The sequence below is a fragment of the Aquila chrysaetos genome, chromosome 4 (assembly GCF_900496995.4).
Source record: "Aquila chrysaetos chrysaetos chromosome 4, bAquChr1.4, whole genome shotgun sequence".
NCBI classification, from domain to species: domain Eukaryota; kingdom Metazoa; phylum Chordata; class Aves; order Accipitriformes; family Accipitridae; genus Aquila; species Aquila chrysaetos.
In genome coordinates, this window is record NC_044007.1 from 60,048,382 (window position 1) to 60,061,297 (window position 12,916).

General features: G+C 36.0%; 1 protein-coding gene across 2 annotated transcripts in view; it reads left to right on the forward strand.

The window, feature by feature from the left end:
- CDH7 (cadherin 7) overlaps positions 1-12,916 on the forward strand; it is a 78,998-nt gene that overhangs the window by 33,300 nt on the left and 32,782 nt on the right. For both annotated transcript variants that reach the window (XM_030011838.2, XM_030011839.2), the window contains 3 exons: positions 5,555-5,674; positions 7,981-8,148; positions 9,539-9,726. In XM_030011838.2, coding sequence (XP_029867698.1) covers positions 5,555-5,674; positions 7,981-8,148; positions 9,539-9,726 — 476 coding nt within the window. The remainder of the gene's footprint in view (positions 1-5,554; positions 5,675-7,980; positions 8,149-9,538; positions 9,727-12,916) is intronic.

Sequence of the window (12,916 nt, forward strand, 5' to 3'; positions counted from 1 at the left end):
TATTTTTCAAAACGAGCTGGTTTTGCACATTTTAATGAATCTTGAAAACTTCCTGAAACTGTACATTTTAAACATCTTCATGGTTTGTATCACACAACTATGGAATACTGCATTGTTACTGAATTAAAGATTAGCATGAAATGCCTGTATGGCACTTGTCTTACATAGTCACATCAGTTCATAGTTTATTCATATAACACAATTTTTAATTAATCACCTAGAGCACTTATGAAATATTAAGGAGAAACAAAGTATCTCTTTCCTATTTTGTTTAAAATTATATCCATGACAAGGATTTTTAATTGGATATTAAACAAAATGAAAGAGATCACAGGATTATAAACCCAAATTAACTAGAAAGCTAGGAGAACTATAACCTTTAACCTAAAGGGTGATTATGCAAGTATAATGATTCCGTATTGTATTTGACAAATATTTTAGGACATTATCTAAGGCTAATTGAAGTCAATCTTTTCTGGTATTTGCAATGACTTCGGGTCAGGTTCAAATTATATTTGGGTCAGGCCCAATTATATTGATTATCCTGGATAGGGTAAATATCTTGATGGCTTGTAAATCTATTCATAGCAAAACCCTCAAAGCTATGGCTTATCTGAAAAATCATAGGGCTTTTTTTTTTAAGTATGTGTCTTAAAAAATCGAGCAGTGTTATATTTCAAACAAAAAGATTGCAAATTATAGTTAAAAGAGTATTAAAAGAGTGTTCCTGTGAAGTTGAAAAAAACAAGCTGATGTGAGATGCTGATCTGTTTGGCTTATAGCTGAGGGAACTGGGGATAAAAATTGCAATACCCAACATAGTTCTGGTTTTGTTTAATCTACTCTCCAAAGATATCAACAGCTTTGCTTGTTACCCAGCACAACAAACATCTTTCCTGCCACGTTTCTTATTTCTGATTAAGATGGATAGAAACATTTGATTTTTATAGTAAACTAAAAAAAAAAGAAAAAAGTAAAGCTTTATAACATGCTTTAATCTTTGGTATAAGTGGGGAGTGGGTTTTGAGAGCCTCAGTGAAGGGAGAGTGTCTCTCTCCAGTCACAAGCCCCCTCTGCTTCACTTTATCTGACCTTGTTGCTGGGTTGGGACCAGTCTTGGGCTTTGTCCCCAAGTGAAGGCAACCTAACGAGGCTGTGGGAGGAGAGAGAGGAGGTGGAGAGGGTAGAACCTGCTTCCAAGTGCTGTTTCTCCCCCTTCACACTCCTGGAGGGAAAAGTCCATGCAGGCATTGCTGCATCAGCCCTGGGTGATACCTGAAATACCAGATGGTATGGAGCAGAACCAGGCTGGGCTGTTGCACTTAAGGGTTAAGCAGGTCTTATGGATAACTTGATAGTAAAGGTGTTTAATATTTCTAGTAGCAGCTGATATCATGTAGAAAAGTGATGCCATCATGGAATTGTTTTGTGTATTACGCATATTACACATCATTAATTGATATCAGTCAATGCCTTTAATAACTGACTGCCTTTAAAGGTGTATTTTTAATTTGTTAATGTGGCTACAATTCATTTGATAAAGGTTTGTGCAGTTTCAAAAATAATCATTTGTTAAGTTCATCTAGTTTTAGAAACCAGTTTTCCCTTAAATGATTTCACCAGTGTTAAAAACAGAAGTCACACAAGCATTTCCCATACAAACTAATTTAAAAGCTTTGGTAAAATACCACACAAGTTACTAGCAAGCTTTTTAAAAAGCTCTGTGCAGAGGTTTCTAAAACAATAAACTGAGAGATTTAAAAAGGTTCCCTTTGAAGGATCTCCAACTCAGAATAAACTTCAGCAACCAGCTTACCTTTATCTGACCCAATCACAGGAAAGGTTGATCTCTGCAACATGTCAGAAACATTGCTGAATCTTGACTTGGGTAAATTAAGGTACATATAATGTTCTAAATTCAAGGTCCTCTCTGCAAAAACTTGCTTCCTTTTGCCCTAATATCAGAATTTGAATAGGTCAAGTTCTCAGATTACTGTGATTCTGTAATATCTATTATTATCTACTAAAGTTTAGGTTAAAAATGATGGCTTAAACATTTTGGAAAAAAACAAATCTGTGCCAGCTACACAAAATTCAATGTGTTATTAGTTAGTATCAATAAAGAAATATGTGGAACACCCTTTGATTAACAGCACGGATTTCCCCTCAGTATGTGCTGCAATTGCTGAAAAAGTCTATGAAATTGCTGCATGTAGAATTCTTCTTAATGATAGTCAAGCTTTGTTACAAAGACAATTGTACAAAAAAATAATTGTACAGAAAAATAATTGTAGAGGAATCCATATCTGAGAGGGAAAGACATTTTTTCCTTAAATAACCCCTATTTATTTTTTCGACCCATATCAGATACACAAACTGTAAGAAATATTCAAAGTTGTAGTTGTGAAGCTACAGGTTATAACAAGTCACGAATGAAAGTTTGGGGTAGGGCTAGTGTCCTGTTTACTCCTGCAGTTTAGGGCTCTGAACAATGCTGCCATAAACAGGATTTACTGGGACACTCATTTTGTTGGGTGGAGTGAAGGTGTGATGCCATTTGTTGGCTGTCCCATGTAACCTGTAAGTCCTAATCTTGAACGCATGTACGTCAGCTGACCACCTGTGTTATGAGGTAGGGCAAAGTGTTCAGGAATAAAAAGAAGACTTAATTTCAGTGCAGGAACACGAAGTCTCCTTTTGTAAGGAACTACGATGCAACTACTCATTTTTCCTCAACCTATAGATTTATTGACTATCCATGAGCATCCATAGAGCTTTATTGGTTACAATTTTTTTTAAGGAAAATCAGCATATGAATTTGACATCAATCCATTGCAAGAAAAAGTAGGACAGCTCTGTGTTGCAATGATCATCCTCTGAAGGAATTCCTGTTCTTCAAGAAAAATCTGCTTCCTCTGGGAAAATGTCTGGAAATCTTCCTATACAGATCTTTCTCTGCATTATGTTTCCTTGGAACTGATTTTCTACACATAGGACTTTTCACATAGTTAGCATACCTTATGGTAGCTTGCATATTCTTTTTAAAAAATATATTGTGCAGAAATCTCCCTCTTGGCATGGGACTTCTGGAAGCTCAAAGTTTTTGTGTGCAATTGGTAAAGGAATAATGACAATAGCAGTTGTTTTAAAAGATCTTTCCCCCATGAGGTTTGAGAGAAGTGGATTAGCACGAAGGGACTAGAAAAGTATTATTGTTCTTTAGTTGCTGATTACACTTAAGTGGGATGAGTGCAGAAAGATTTGGTGTTAGAATTTCTTCCTTAAAAAAACCCTTTTCTAAAGGATCTATGTGTTTTAGGAGAGAGCCAATTAGATTCAGATACTGACTTTATTCATCTCATGGAATGTGGAGGGTTTGTTTGTTACATCAATAGATTTTTATAGCAAACAAGCACTTCTAAGCTTGCAGGATTTCCAAAATGTCTGTGTTGAGGTTGCAGAGCCTGTAAGTTCTTTGATCTTGTATTGGTTTGGAGTCCTTGAAAGCGGCAAGAGCAAGGAGCAAAGACATAACTGTGTGTGAGGTTTAGAAGCACTTTTGCCAATATTTGCAGACATTGTAAGCTTCATTGGCAGGGCTTAGGGACTTTGTAAATGTGGTAAGCCTGGCTTTCACAAAGAACACAGGATGTCAAATAGTCATTATGATACCCTTGTACTCAAAAGCTGGAGAGACTCTGGCAAGTTTAAAATAGGTCCCTGTATGAAATTACATTATAGAGTAATCTGTAAAATCAGTTTGACATGCTGAATCAAAGCTCTTAGTTACTGGTGAACAGAAAATTGATGTATTTTAAGTCCCATAACTGATAAATGACTTGATGGATTAACTACCAATTTCCTTTAAACTTTCCATCTACTTAATAGTTGCATGTGAAATTTCAGGTTGAGAATAACCTTTTCCCTGTCCAAAAATATTAGACAGTCCACAAGAGAGAAAAATTGCATTTAAAATAGAATTGCAACCATAATACTTTGTCATGGATACTTTAGGAAGAGAGATCAGGAATGTGAGTTAGCTAAGCCATAACTTAAGTGAATAAAGTTATCTTATGAATGATCATTTCTAGTCAGAATTCATTCAAGCAGGTCCCATCCTTTGTAATCTGTACCATTTTATGGAGGGCTGCACTTAATCCTCTCTCTCTCCAAGCCTACCACCTGGTCCCAGAACCCATTTATGATCCTCTACTCAACTGAGAATTGAAAAGCTGAGGAAAATGGATGGGGGACGTACTATATCAGACATAAAGAATTTCAGAACTTTCTCCCACCCATTTCCTGAAAAAATCCAAATAAAACTGACAAGAATACAACTTATGTTAAGTTCACCCTGGATACTTGCTATTGCAATTTGTTCTTAAAGAGTGATTTCTAGACTTGCTGCTCTCATTTTTGCATGTCAAAAATGTGTTCATTCGGAAAATGAACGCTCTCTTTAACAAATGCTTTTCTCTAATCTTGTGTCTAAATCCAGTTTATGAAGGAATCTGATCCTCTGTTGAAGACTTTTACTGGGCATCTGCCAAATTGCTACAATATTAATTTGCAACCTAACCTCCAAATGGGTCCCTGGGCTGTTGAATGGAAGGTCTCAATGTTCCAGACAATCTGCCAGTGAGAAAAAATAATCCTTTCTGGCTATCAGAGGGCGGTGACCATGGCCAAGGCCCTGGCTCCCAAGTGTCATTCTATTCTGCTCTCAGCATACATCACGGAAGCTGTTGTACAGAACAAAACAAATGGGAGCTGACGTGGAGAACATAATGAATAGGAGCTGGATGCAGAATGAGGTCCTCACAAAATATACCCTTCTTTCTAGCTAGTTAGACATTTCACTTTCTTATTCCTGTCAACATAGAGACATTTCTTGCTCAAGAAATGTTTATGCAGCAGATTATTACCACAACTGATACTAAAGTATCGCAGATTATTGAAGTAAATGAGTACTTTTAAAAGGAATTTAGAGATAGCTCTCACCAGTTTTTCTCTGAGCTGAAACAGAAACTCTTCAGCCATCTCTTTATAAAAGGGTAAATAATTTTATAGGCTAAAATTAATTTTATACATATATATGGGTACAATTATCAAAATATATAATACTTATATATGTATGTATATTTGAATCTCTAACTACTCATTACAATTTAGCATGCAGACTTCCCTTCAAAGGGAAACTATTACTATATTTCATACTTAAGCATACTCCAGGCAACACCATCATTTAAGAAATATTGTTCACATACCCTCCACCAACAAAAGGCAGAGATAGAGCCGGGGAGATACTGAGATGGTTCTTATTGCTGTGAGTCAAAGGCTGAGACTATTTGAGAAGATGGAACTCTGTAATAGCTGATACTACTGGTTTACAAAGAGGACCTTATACTCTAAGTTGAATCAGCATGGAAATGATGGACACTTGTGATAAAGCCACCTCACACTGTTTCAGATATATATTGGCACAGCATGTTGAATAAGTGTAGTTCAGATTTTTGTATCTTTTATGTACAACAGTCCCTTAAACATTTTGCAGGTACCTCTGTGGTTCAGGTGACAGCGACTGATGCAGATGATCCTACTTATGGCAACAGTGCTCGAGTGGTTTACAGCATATTGCAAGGACAACCTTATTTTTCTGTGGAGCCAAAAACAGGTAACTTGCCATAAACTCTCTGCAGTAGTGCTGAGAAAAAAGAAAAGGTGCATTAAAACTTGCTAGGATTTTATTAATGTGGTCTTTTGGTTAACTGAATACATTTGTGTTTTGTTGATCTTTTAATCTCTTATTCTTCAGAATAGATTATGCAAACCACAGATCTGAGCTATGTGATGAGCAGACATTGTTGGAATGGGAATTTTTCTCTTCTTGTCAATCTACCAGCACCCTGGTCTGCTACCTGTTGCCATCTTTCTGATCAATGAAAATTTCAAGAATCTATGAACAAGTTATTTTGCAGATGTTTGTTCGAGAAATATCTAAATGTCACATAGCCAGCTTTCCTTAAGTATAGATTTAGGCATGATCACCTCTCCATTCTCCTTCTTAAACTAAAGTTTTCTTGTGGGAAATGTATCTTTTCTTTATTAGTTTGAAGAAGAAAGCACCGTGCTTCCTATCCTTATCTGATACAACATTTTGCTGCCACTTTCAAAACAAGTTACCGGTGGAACTTTTTTTTACTGTTTTCATGAAATTTTGTGAATATTTTAAGCCACAACAAGATTCAGCCTTTAATCCTCTGTCTGTTTAAAAAACATTACCCATTCTACTGTATCATTTCATAGAGTGGGAAAATAAGTTCTCACTCTGCTGAGTTCAGTTTGGTGCCTGAACTTTCACTTACACCAACATGAAGAAGAGTTATAATCGTCATTCCTGAGATGGACAAATTGAGATAGAAGAGAAACAATTTACCCTATTTATCATAAACAATCTGTGATGTGAATCAGACCTGAAAACCAATGCTATGACCAAAAGGTCACACTCTGTTCAACAGCATCTAAATTTGCAGAAATAAGTACTATAATTATCTTCATTTTGCAACAGGTCCACCTTCAGCAGGGATATATAGCACTTTCTTTTTCCCCCAATGAGTATGATTTATAGTGGTTTTCCCTCTGTCTCTCTCTCTCCCAATGTATATGTATGTACAATGTATATCATCATAATGATGGCAGACAGCCCTTGAACAATAATACAGTAGTTTCTGCTAAATCATAATCTTTAAGGATTCAGACTGAAATGTTTGCATACATTTTCACTTTGATGTGATACTCAAATTTCCTGTATGCATGATAATTAGCTTCCAAATGATTGGTTAATGTTGCCTGGCAATTTAACTATGATAGAAGAACAAGCAGGTCAGAAAAAGCAATGTAGAAACAATAACATTATGAAATTGTATATTAATTGTGTTTTAACACATCTTGTAAAACGGGTGAAATAGTGCCAGACTGTCTGTCTGTGAAATAAATGTTTCAACCCAGAGATGATTAATGGCAAGTCCTGCATTCATAAGGGAAGAAAGAAATAAAACTCTAACTAAACATTCAACAAATATCAGATGAAGAGATATGTGTCCCAATGTGCCTCTCCTTTATTTAGTTTGTTTATGTTTCCTTCACTGCTGACACTAAGTGCTGGTGGAGTAAACGGTTGCCTCTCTGGAAATCAGAGTTAGCGGCTGTACTGTGTACTGAGCATGAAATATTCATGAAGTCATCACGTTTTGAGATGGCATATTTATTTTCTGACCTATATCAACAGAACTGAAAGGACGGAACATGGAGCTTTCTTCTGGTTTTAATTTCAAATCAATTAATTACAAATTGTATGCGATTATCAAATGGATATAACAAAAACTACTTCAGATATTACAGTATTCCCATTAATAAATCAAAAATCTCTTAATTACACTGAGCTTTAGAAGTGGGTATTGTTAAAGCAAATATATGATAAAATAAGATAATTTCATATATATGTAGAGTCTGACATGATATCAATATTAGTAAGAGTTAATGTAGTGAATGACTATTCAAGATATTGTGAAATCAGTCTTGACCTTGGAATCTTAAAAAAGAATGCAGAATATTCTGTTCTTCCTAGCTTTAAAAGAGTGGGAAATCAAATACAGAAGATGATATCTTCCAGGGAAGGGAGTGTTACCGAAGACATGAAGTCTATAGTTCAGGGAGAAGATATTTGGAAAAATAGTCATGGATGACACTACCCAAAGAATCTAGTACTAAATAAAAATTTGTGGGTTTTGGTGACTACTTCAGATAAGCTTGTAGTATGCCAGTTCAGGTCCTAGTCAAAACCTGTGATATTAACGTTGAAATTAATGCTTTCCCCCCTTGTTGCAATCATTGATCTGCTGCTACTTTTCAAAGGCAAACTCAGCTTCCATGGTAACGTTTTTGCTTGTGCAACCTTTGACATATCTTGTCTTACTGCAGGTGTTATCAAGACTGCCCTTCCGAATATGGATAGAGAAGCCAAGGACCAGTACCTACTGGTTATTCAAGCAAAGGACATGGTTGGGCAGAATGGTGGATTATCAGGGACCACATCTGTAACTGTCACCCTGACTGATGTTAATGACAACCCACCCCGCTTTCCACGACGTAAGTTACTTTGTAAAAATATGACTTGTAATATTATTTCTAAACATTGTTATTTTCTTTACACGTCATGCTATTTCTAAGCAAAGAGTAAAAGTGTTCAGCTTCCATGTTAAGTATTTTGAGACTCACTGACAGCAAGGTATATTTTTATTATTCTTTATTATTATTATTACATTTGAAGAATCTTTTTTCTTTCTTGAAGAAATTCAAAGATTCTTGAAGAATCTTTCTTCTTACCTAATATGTTTCATATCAGTTGAAATGATGTACAGCAGGTGCATTTATGAATGTATTTTACTTCCTCTCTATGAATAAAAAGTCAAAAAAATATACACCTTAATAGATACTTAGCTCTTGCCAGTTGGACTTCAGGATGCATAGTTCTTTAGCTTGACTCTTAATCCTTCATATTCCTTTGGCATTTTAGCAGGATTTCTCTTGTGCATACAGCATTTCCTGAAGAGTTAATCACAGAAGAGCTGGAAAGTCATCTTCCCTCCATTTACTTTCTTTGACCAAGGTGGCTCTCATCCTAACCAAATAAAGGAGTACACAGATGTATGCTCAAACCTGAAGAGCTCAGTTTATTAATAGCATTCTGTCTGGGGTGCTTTTTTCTTTAAAAAAAAAAAAAAAAAAAAAAAAAAAAAGGAAAAAAAAAAGCCCTTGCTAAGTAGAATAAAAATAATATGAAGAATGTATTCACGTCCACTCCAGCCTCACCTCCAATGAAATAAAAAATAGATCTGTACATAATAGATTTCCTGTTATTTCAAGCCACCAACTGCTTGAAATAATAATAGAATAACTGAAGTTATTTTTGAAGGTGAGGGCGTTATTGGCTACAGGCTGCACTCAGATACCCTTTTGACAGCATATATATCATTTTCTACTTGAATGAAAAAGCTGGAATTTTCAAGAATGCAGATGGTGCGCTTACTGTTAAAGAAATGAACATATATCAGTTTCTAGTCATAGTCAGATTGCAAACTGCCTAATCAAGATACACAGCTATAAAAGCATAAGAGTTTATATTGATATTATTTGACTTACTTGCTTTTTTCCTCTTTTGTGGAAAACAAATTAAAATATTTTCTGCATTGGAACTCTGTAGCAGGCATTCACCTCATGATTTGCACTTAAGTTTTGCATTATGTTTTTGCATCTTTGCCTTGTACTTCTGTCGTTGTAGGAAGGAATTATGCCCATAGTACTTAAAGCAGCGTCCATCACCAGGAAAACCTAGCAAAGAAAGGGCAATTCTATTTTAAACTGTATATATTCTGGTAGCCTGAGTAGGCATGCAAGTGCATGATTTAAAGGAAGGTTAGGGGTTTTTTTAGCCTACAGTCCCAGAAGACTGAATTCATTAAATTTTTAAATTTCACAGGATCATATCAGTATAATGTCCCAGAGTCTTTGCCAGTGGCTTCTGTGGTGGCCAGAATAAAAGCTGCAGATGCAGATGTGGGACCTAATGCTGAAATGGAGTATAAGATTGTGGATGGTGATGGTTTGGGAGTATTCAAAATTTCTGTCGACAAAGACACCCAGGAGGGAATCATAACAATTCAGAAAGTAAGTCTGATTTTTCTCACTGATTCTGTTTGGATCTGTGCAAGATGAGGGCAGCTAATGAGAGTATAAGCTTTTGTTTCTAAGAGCCTCATCTGCTGTAAAAGTTTCCACTGGCATATTTCATCTTGACTTCAGTGTGTGCGTGCATGTGTGTGATTTTGAGCTTTTTAATGATTTACGCTGAAAAATCTTGTGGGTTTTTTTGGCAATAGCTGTATTGTTTTGATGAGTCTTTTTTTTAAAGCTCCTGCATATACAAGTTTGGATGGGAATCCAAGCTTTAGTCTCATTTGTCCTTGTATTAAAGAGAAAATGTGAAAATATATCTTACAGTAAAAATGCAAGCTCCAAATATAAAATGGATTCCAAACATAATTAAAAAAAATATATATCTAATTGTCTTTGGCTGATGTTGTTCTATTCAGAAGACACATATTACTAACATTAAAATTATGTATCAGTAAGAATAGTTGTTTTACGAGATAATATATTATAGAAAAGTATTATTTGCAAAAAATGGAACTATTTAAAGAAATATTTTTTCTTCTTAGCTTTCTATATGTACAGTTAGAAAGCTAACATTTTAAAATTGAAAAATCATGTTTATATAAAAACATTAAAACTCAGTATTCTTACCTTGCTGCAACACATTTTAAAGAGTAACCTTTTAGAAAATAAATATGTGCTTAAATATTTTGCAAGAAAATTTAAATGTTGAGAAGAATGGGGAAAAAACCCAACACCTTAGAAGAATCTCTTCTCTTAATTTCATACTCTTAATGTGTAAATGCTTGGCAATGACAATACTGAATCTATGGCCCTAACTCTGCTAAGCACTTTAATACCCCCTAAAATATGGTACTAACTTGGCATTTTAGAATATGTGCAAGTATGTTCCTGAACAGGGACATATGTTTGTAGTTAATATGATTCCGTGGCAGATTTTTCTTCCCTATATACTCTTTAATCTCTGTAAACTTCACCCACCAGTTGTGGTTTTGTTTTGTTTGGGTTTTTTTTCCCCCCTCCTCTGGTGCATCAGTTCCTTCTAAAGCAATGTAAAACTTCAGTAACATTTCTCCTTTGAAAGAAGTTAATATTGCATGATGTTGCAAAGCAATGGGCTAATCCTCTGAACACCTGCTGAGAGCTGGTAAGCATCCGTAGATGTCAAGGCAGATGGAAGACGTTCTGCACCCTTGAAAGGTCAGGCTCTAATATGTTTAATGTGAATCATCTTTTTTTAAAACAAAACCATTCATCTTAGGCTTCTTACAAACTGTGCTAATTTCTGCTTAGCACATTTGAAACACAAGTGATGAAAAGTTAGTCATCTCTTTGTTCAACAGCCAAATTCAATGTGGCTCCTTCAGTTTGCTCATTTAAGGTTTTTGAGCAAGGATCTGGAAGAAAGATGCCTATCCCAGAGGGAGAGCATTTATCAGGGCCACAGTGAGCAACACTGACTCAGCTGGGGGCTTCAGTGCTCTAATTTGAGAACTGATGAGGTCATATTAATTTTTAGTATGCTCTTGTAGTCGTGGTGTTTGTTCCTGGAATATCCTGATTCCAGTGTTCTACAGTGGACCAAACAATTGTCATTTATTATTTCTATAATCACTTTAGTTAGGGAGCTGAACTGGACTTTTCAGTACTGAACATTTATCCTTGGAAGTGCTTTATGAAATAGCTAGGGGACTTCATTAAAAAGCTTACAAAATTTTGACGAGATGAAACGCTCCAATTTGCTAATCATTTTTAAATCTAGATGCTGCTATATTTTGACACAAGAATTTGGACTTTTTTCTCTTCAGCATTAGAACTTTTCTCTCTCATTGTCTAACTGTTATGGACTTTCTTCCCTCTGCTATATGCAAAGGTGAGTCCCCATGCTGAGCGGCACCTCCCAACCTCTGGATGCCCTTAGCTCCTCACTGGGACTCCAGGGAACTCGGTGCCTTGCCCAAGGCTGACAGATCCTCCCTGCCAGCCCTGCAGAGAACATTGGCCAGGAGGGAAGAACGTAAGTGAAGAGCTCAAGCACAGTGGCTAAAAGGCAACTGTACCTTGTTCTTCTCTGGAGAACAAGTACATAGCAGAGCATTCATGGCAGTGTATGCAGGTTAAATGGGCCTCAAACACTGAGCCTCACCTGCCAGATCACTATGGAGTTGAGCAGAGGTTATCCCTGCATGATAATGTGTGATGGTTAGTAAGGAATCAGGGAAGAAATTAAGTCTGTAGCCTGGAATCTGCCTAAACATTTTGCTATCCAGCACGTGACGTTCTGTACACCTCTGAGTGTAATTAGCTCTCTCCTTTTCATGCCCCTGAAATCAGCTGAGGCATTGAGAAACAGCTCAGCCCCCAAACGCATGCCCATCATTTTAAATTCCTGTGTATTTTTATGCTCAGATGACATGTCTGTGTACACATCAAGCAGTAAAATGCCAAGGCAGAGACTTCTGAAAAGGCATGCTTTGGTTCTAAATGCAAATGCAAGCTTTAGCTTTGCGTACTTTTCCTTCAATCGTACATACAGATCAGCAGGCTAGGCATGAAAATCACCGCCAGTGTCGCTGAGCAGCTGAAGGCACTGCTCCATTCATTTTTGTGCTAGGTGTTGCAGGGAAAGTTTGGCACCTGGTTTTCGGAGTTCCATACACAAACTGAGGATTTTAATTTCTGTTTTTAGAAGGTTAACGCTTTGAGACAATTTGAAAAGTTGACTTCCTCTAAGACTTTTTTTAAACACTTAAGGAGCATCCAGTAAAAAAAAAGTTTTTCTAAAAAAAAATAAAAAATTGAAAGACATGAGATTTAAGAATTCAGTGAGCAAAGCAGGATTTTTGTATGCTCCAAGTAGATGAAATACGGAAGAAAATGCCTAAGGATCAGCAAAAATTGCAAATAAATTATTTATATATATAAATTCAGGAAAATGAACTTTTTAAAAAAAGAGAGATACCAAGAATCGTGATATTAGAAAGAGAAAAATGTTACATGGCTAGGTATTTCCCAAGATTACTTGTGTATAATGGACTTGATAAATACACATATTCGTCAAGTGGCAAACAGTGAAAGGTGGCAAAACTCATGAATCAGATTTGGGTGTGTTTAATTTTTGGTTTGGTTTGGGTTTTTTTCCATGCACATTTGAACACATTTCTTCTCTGCAGCCTATGACACA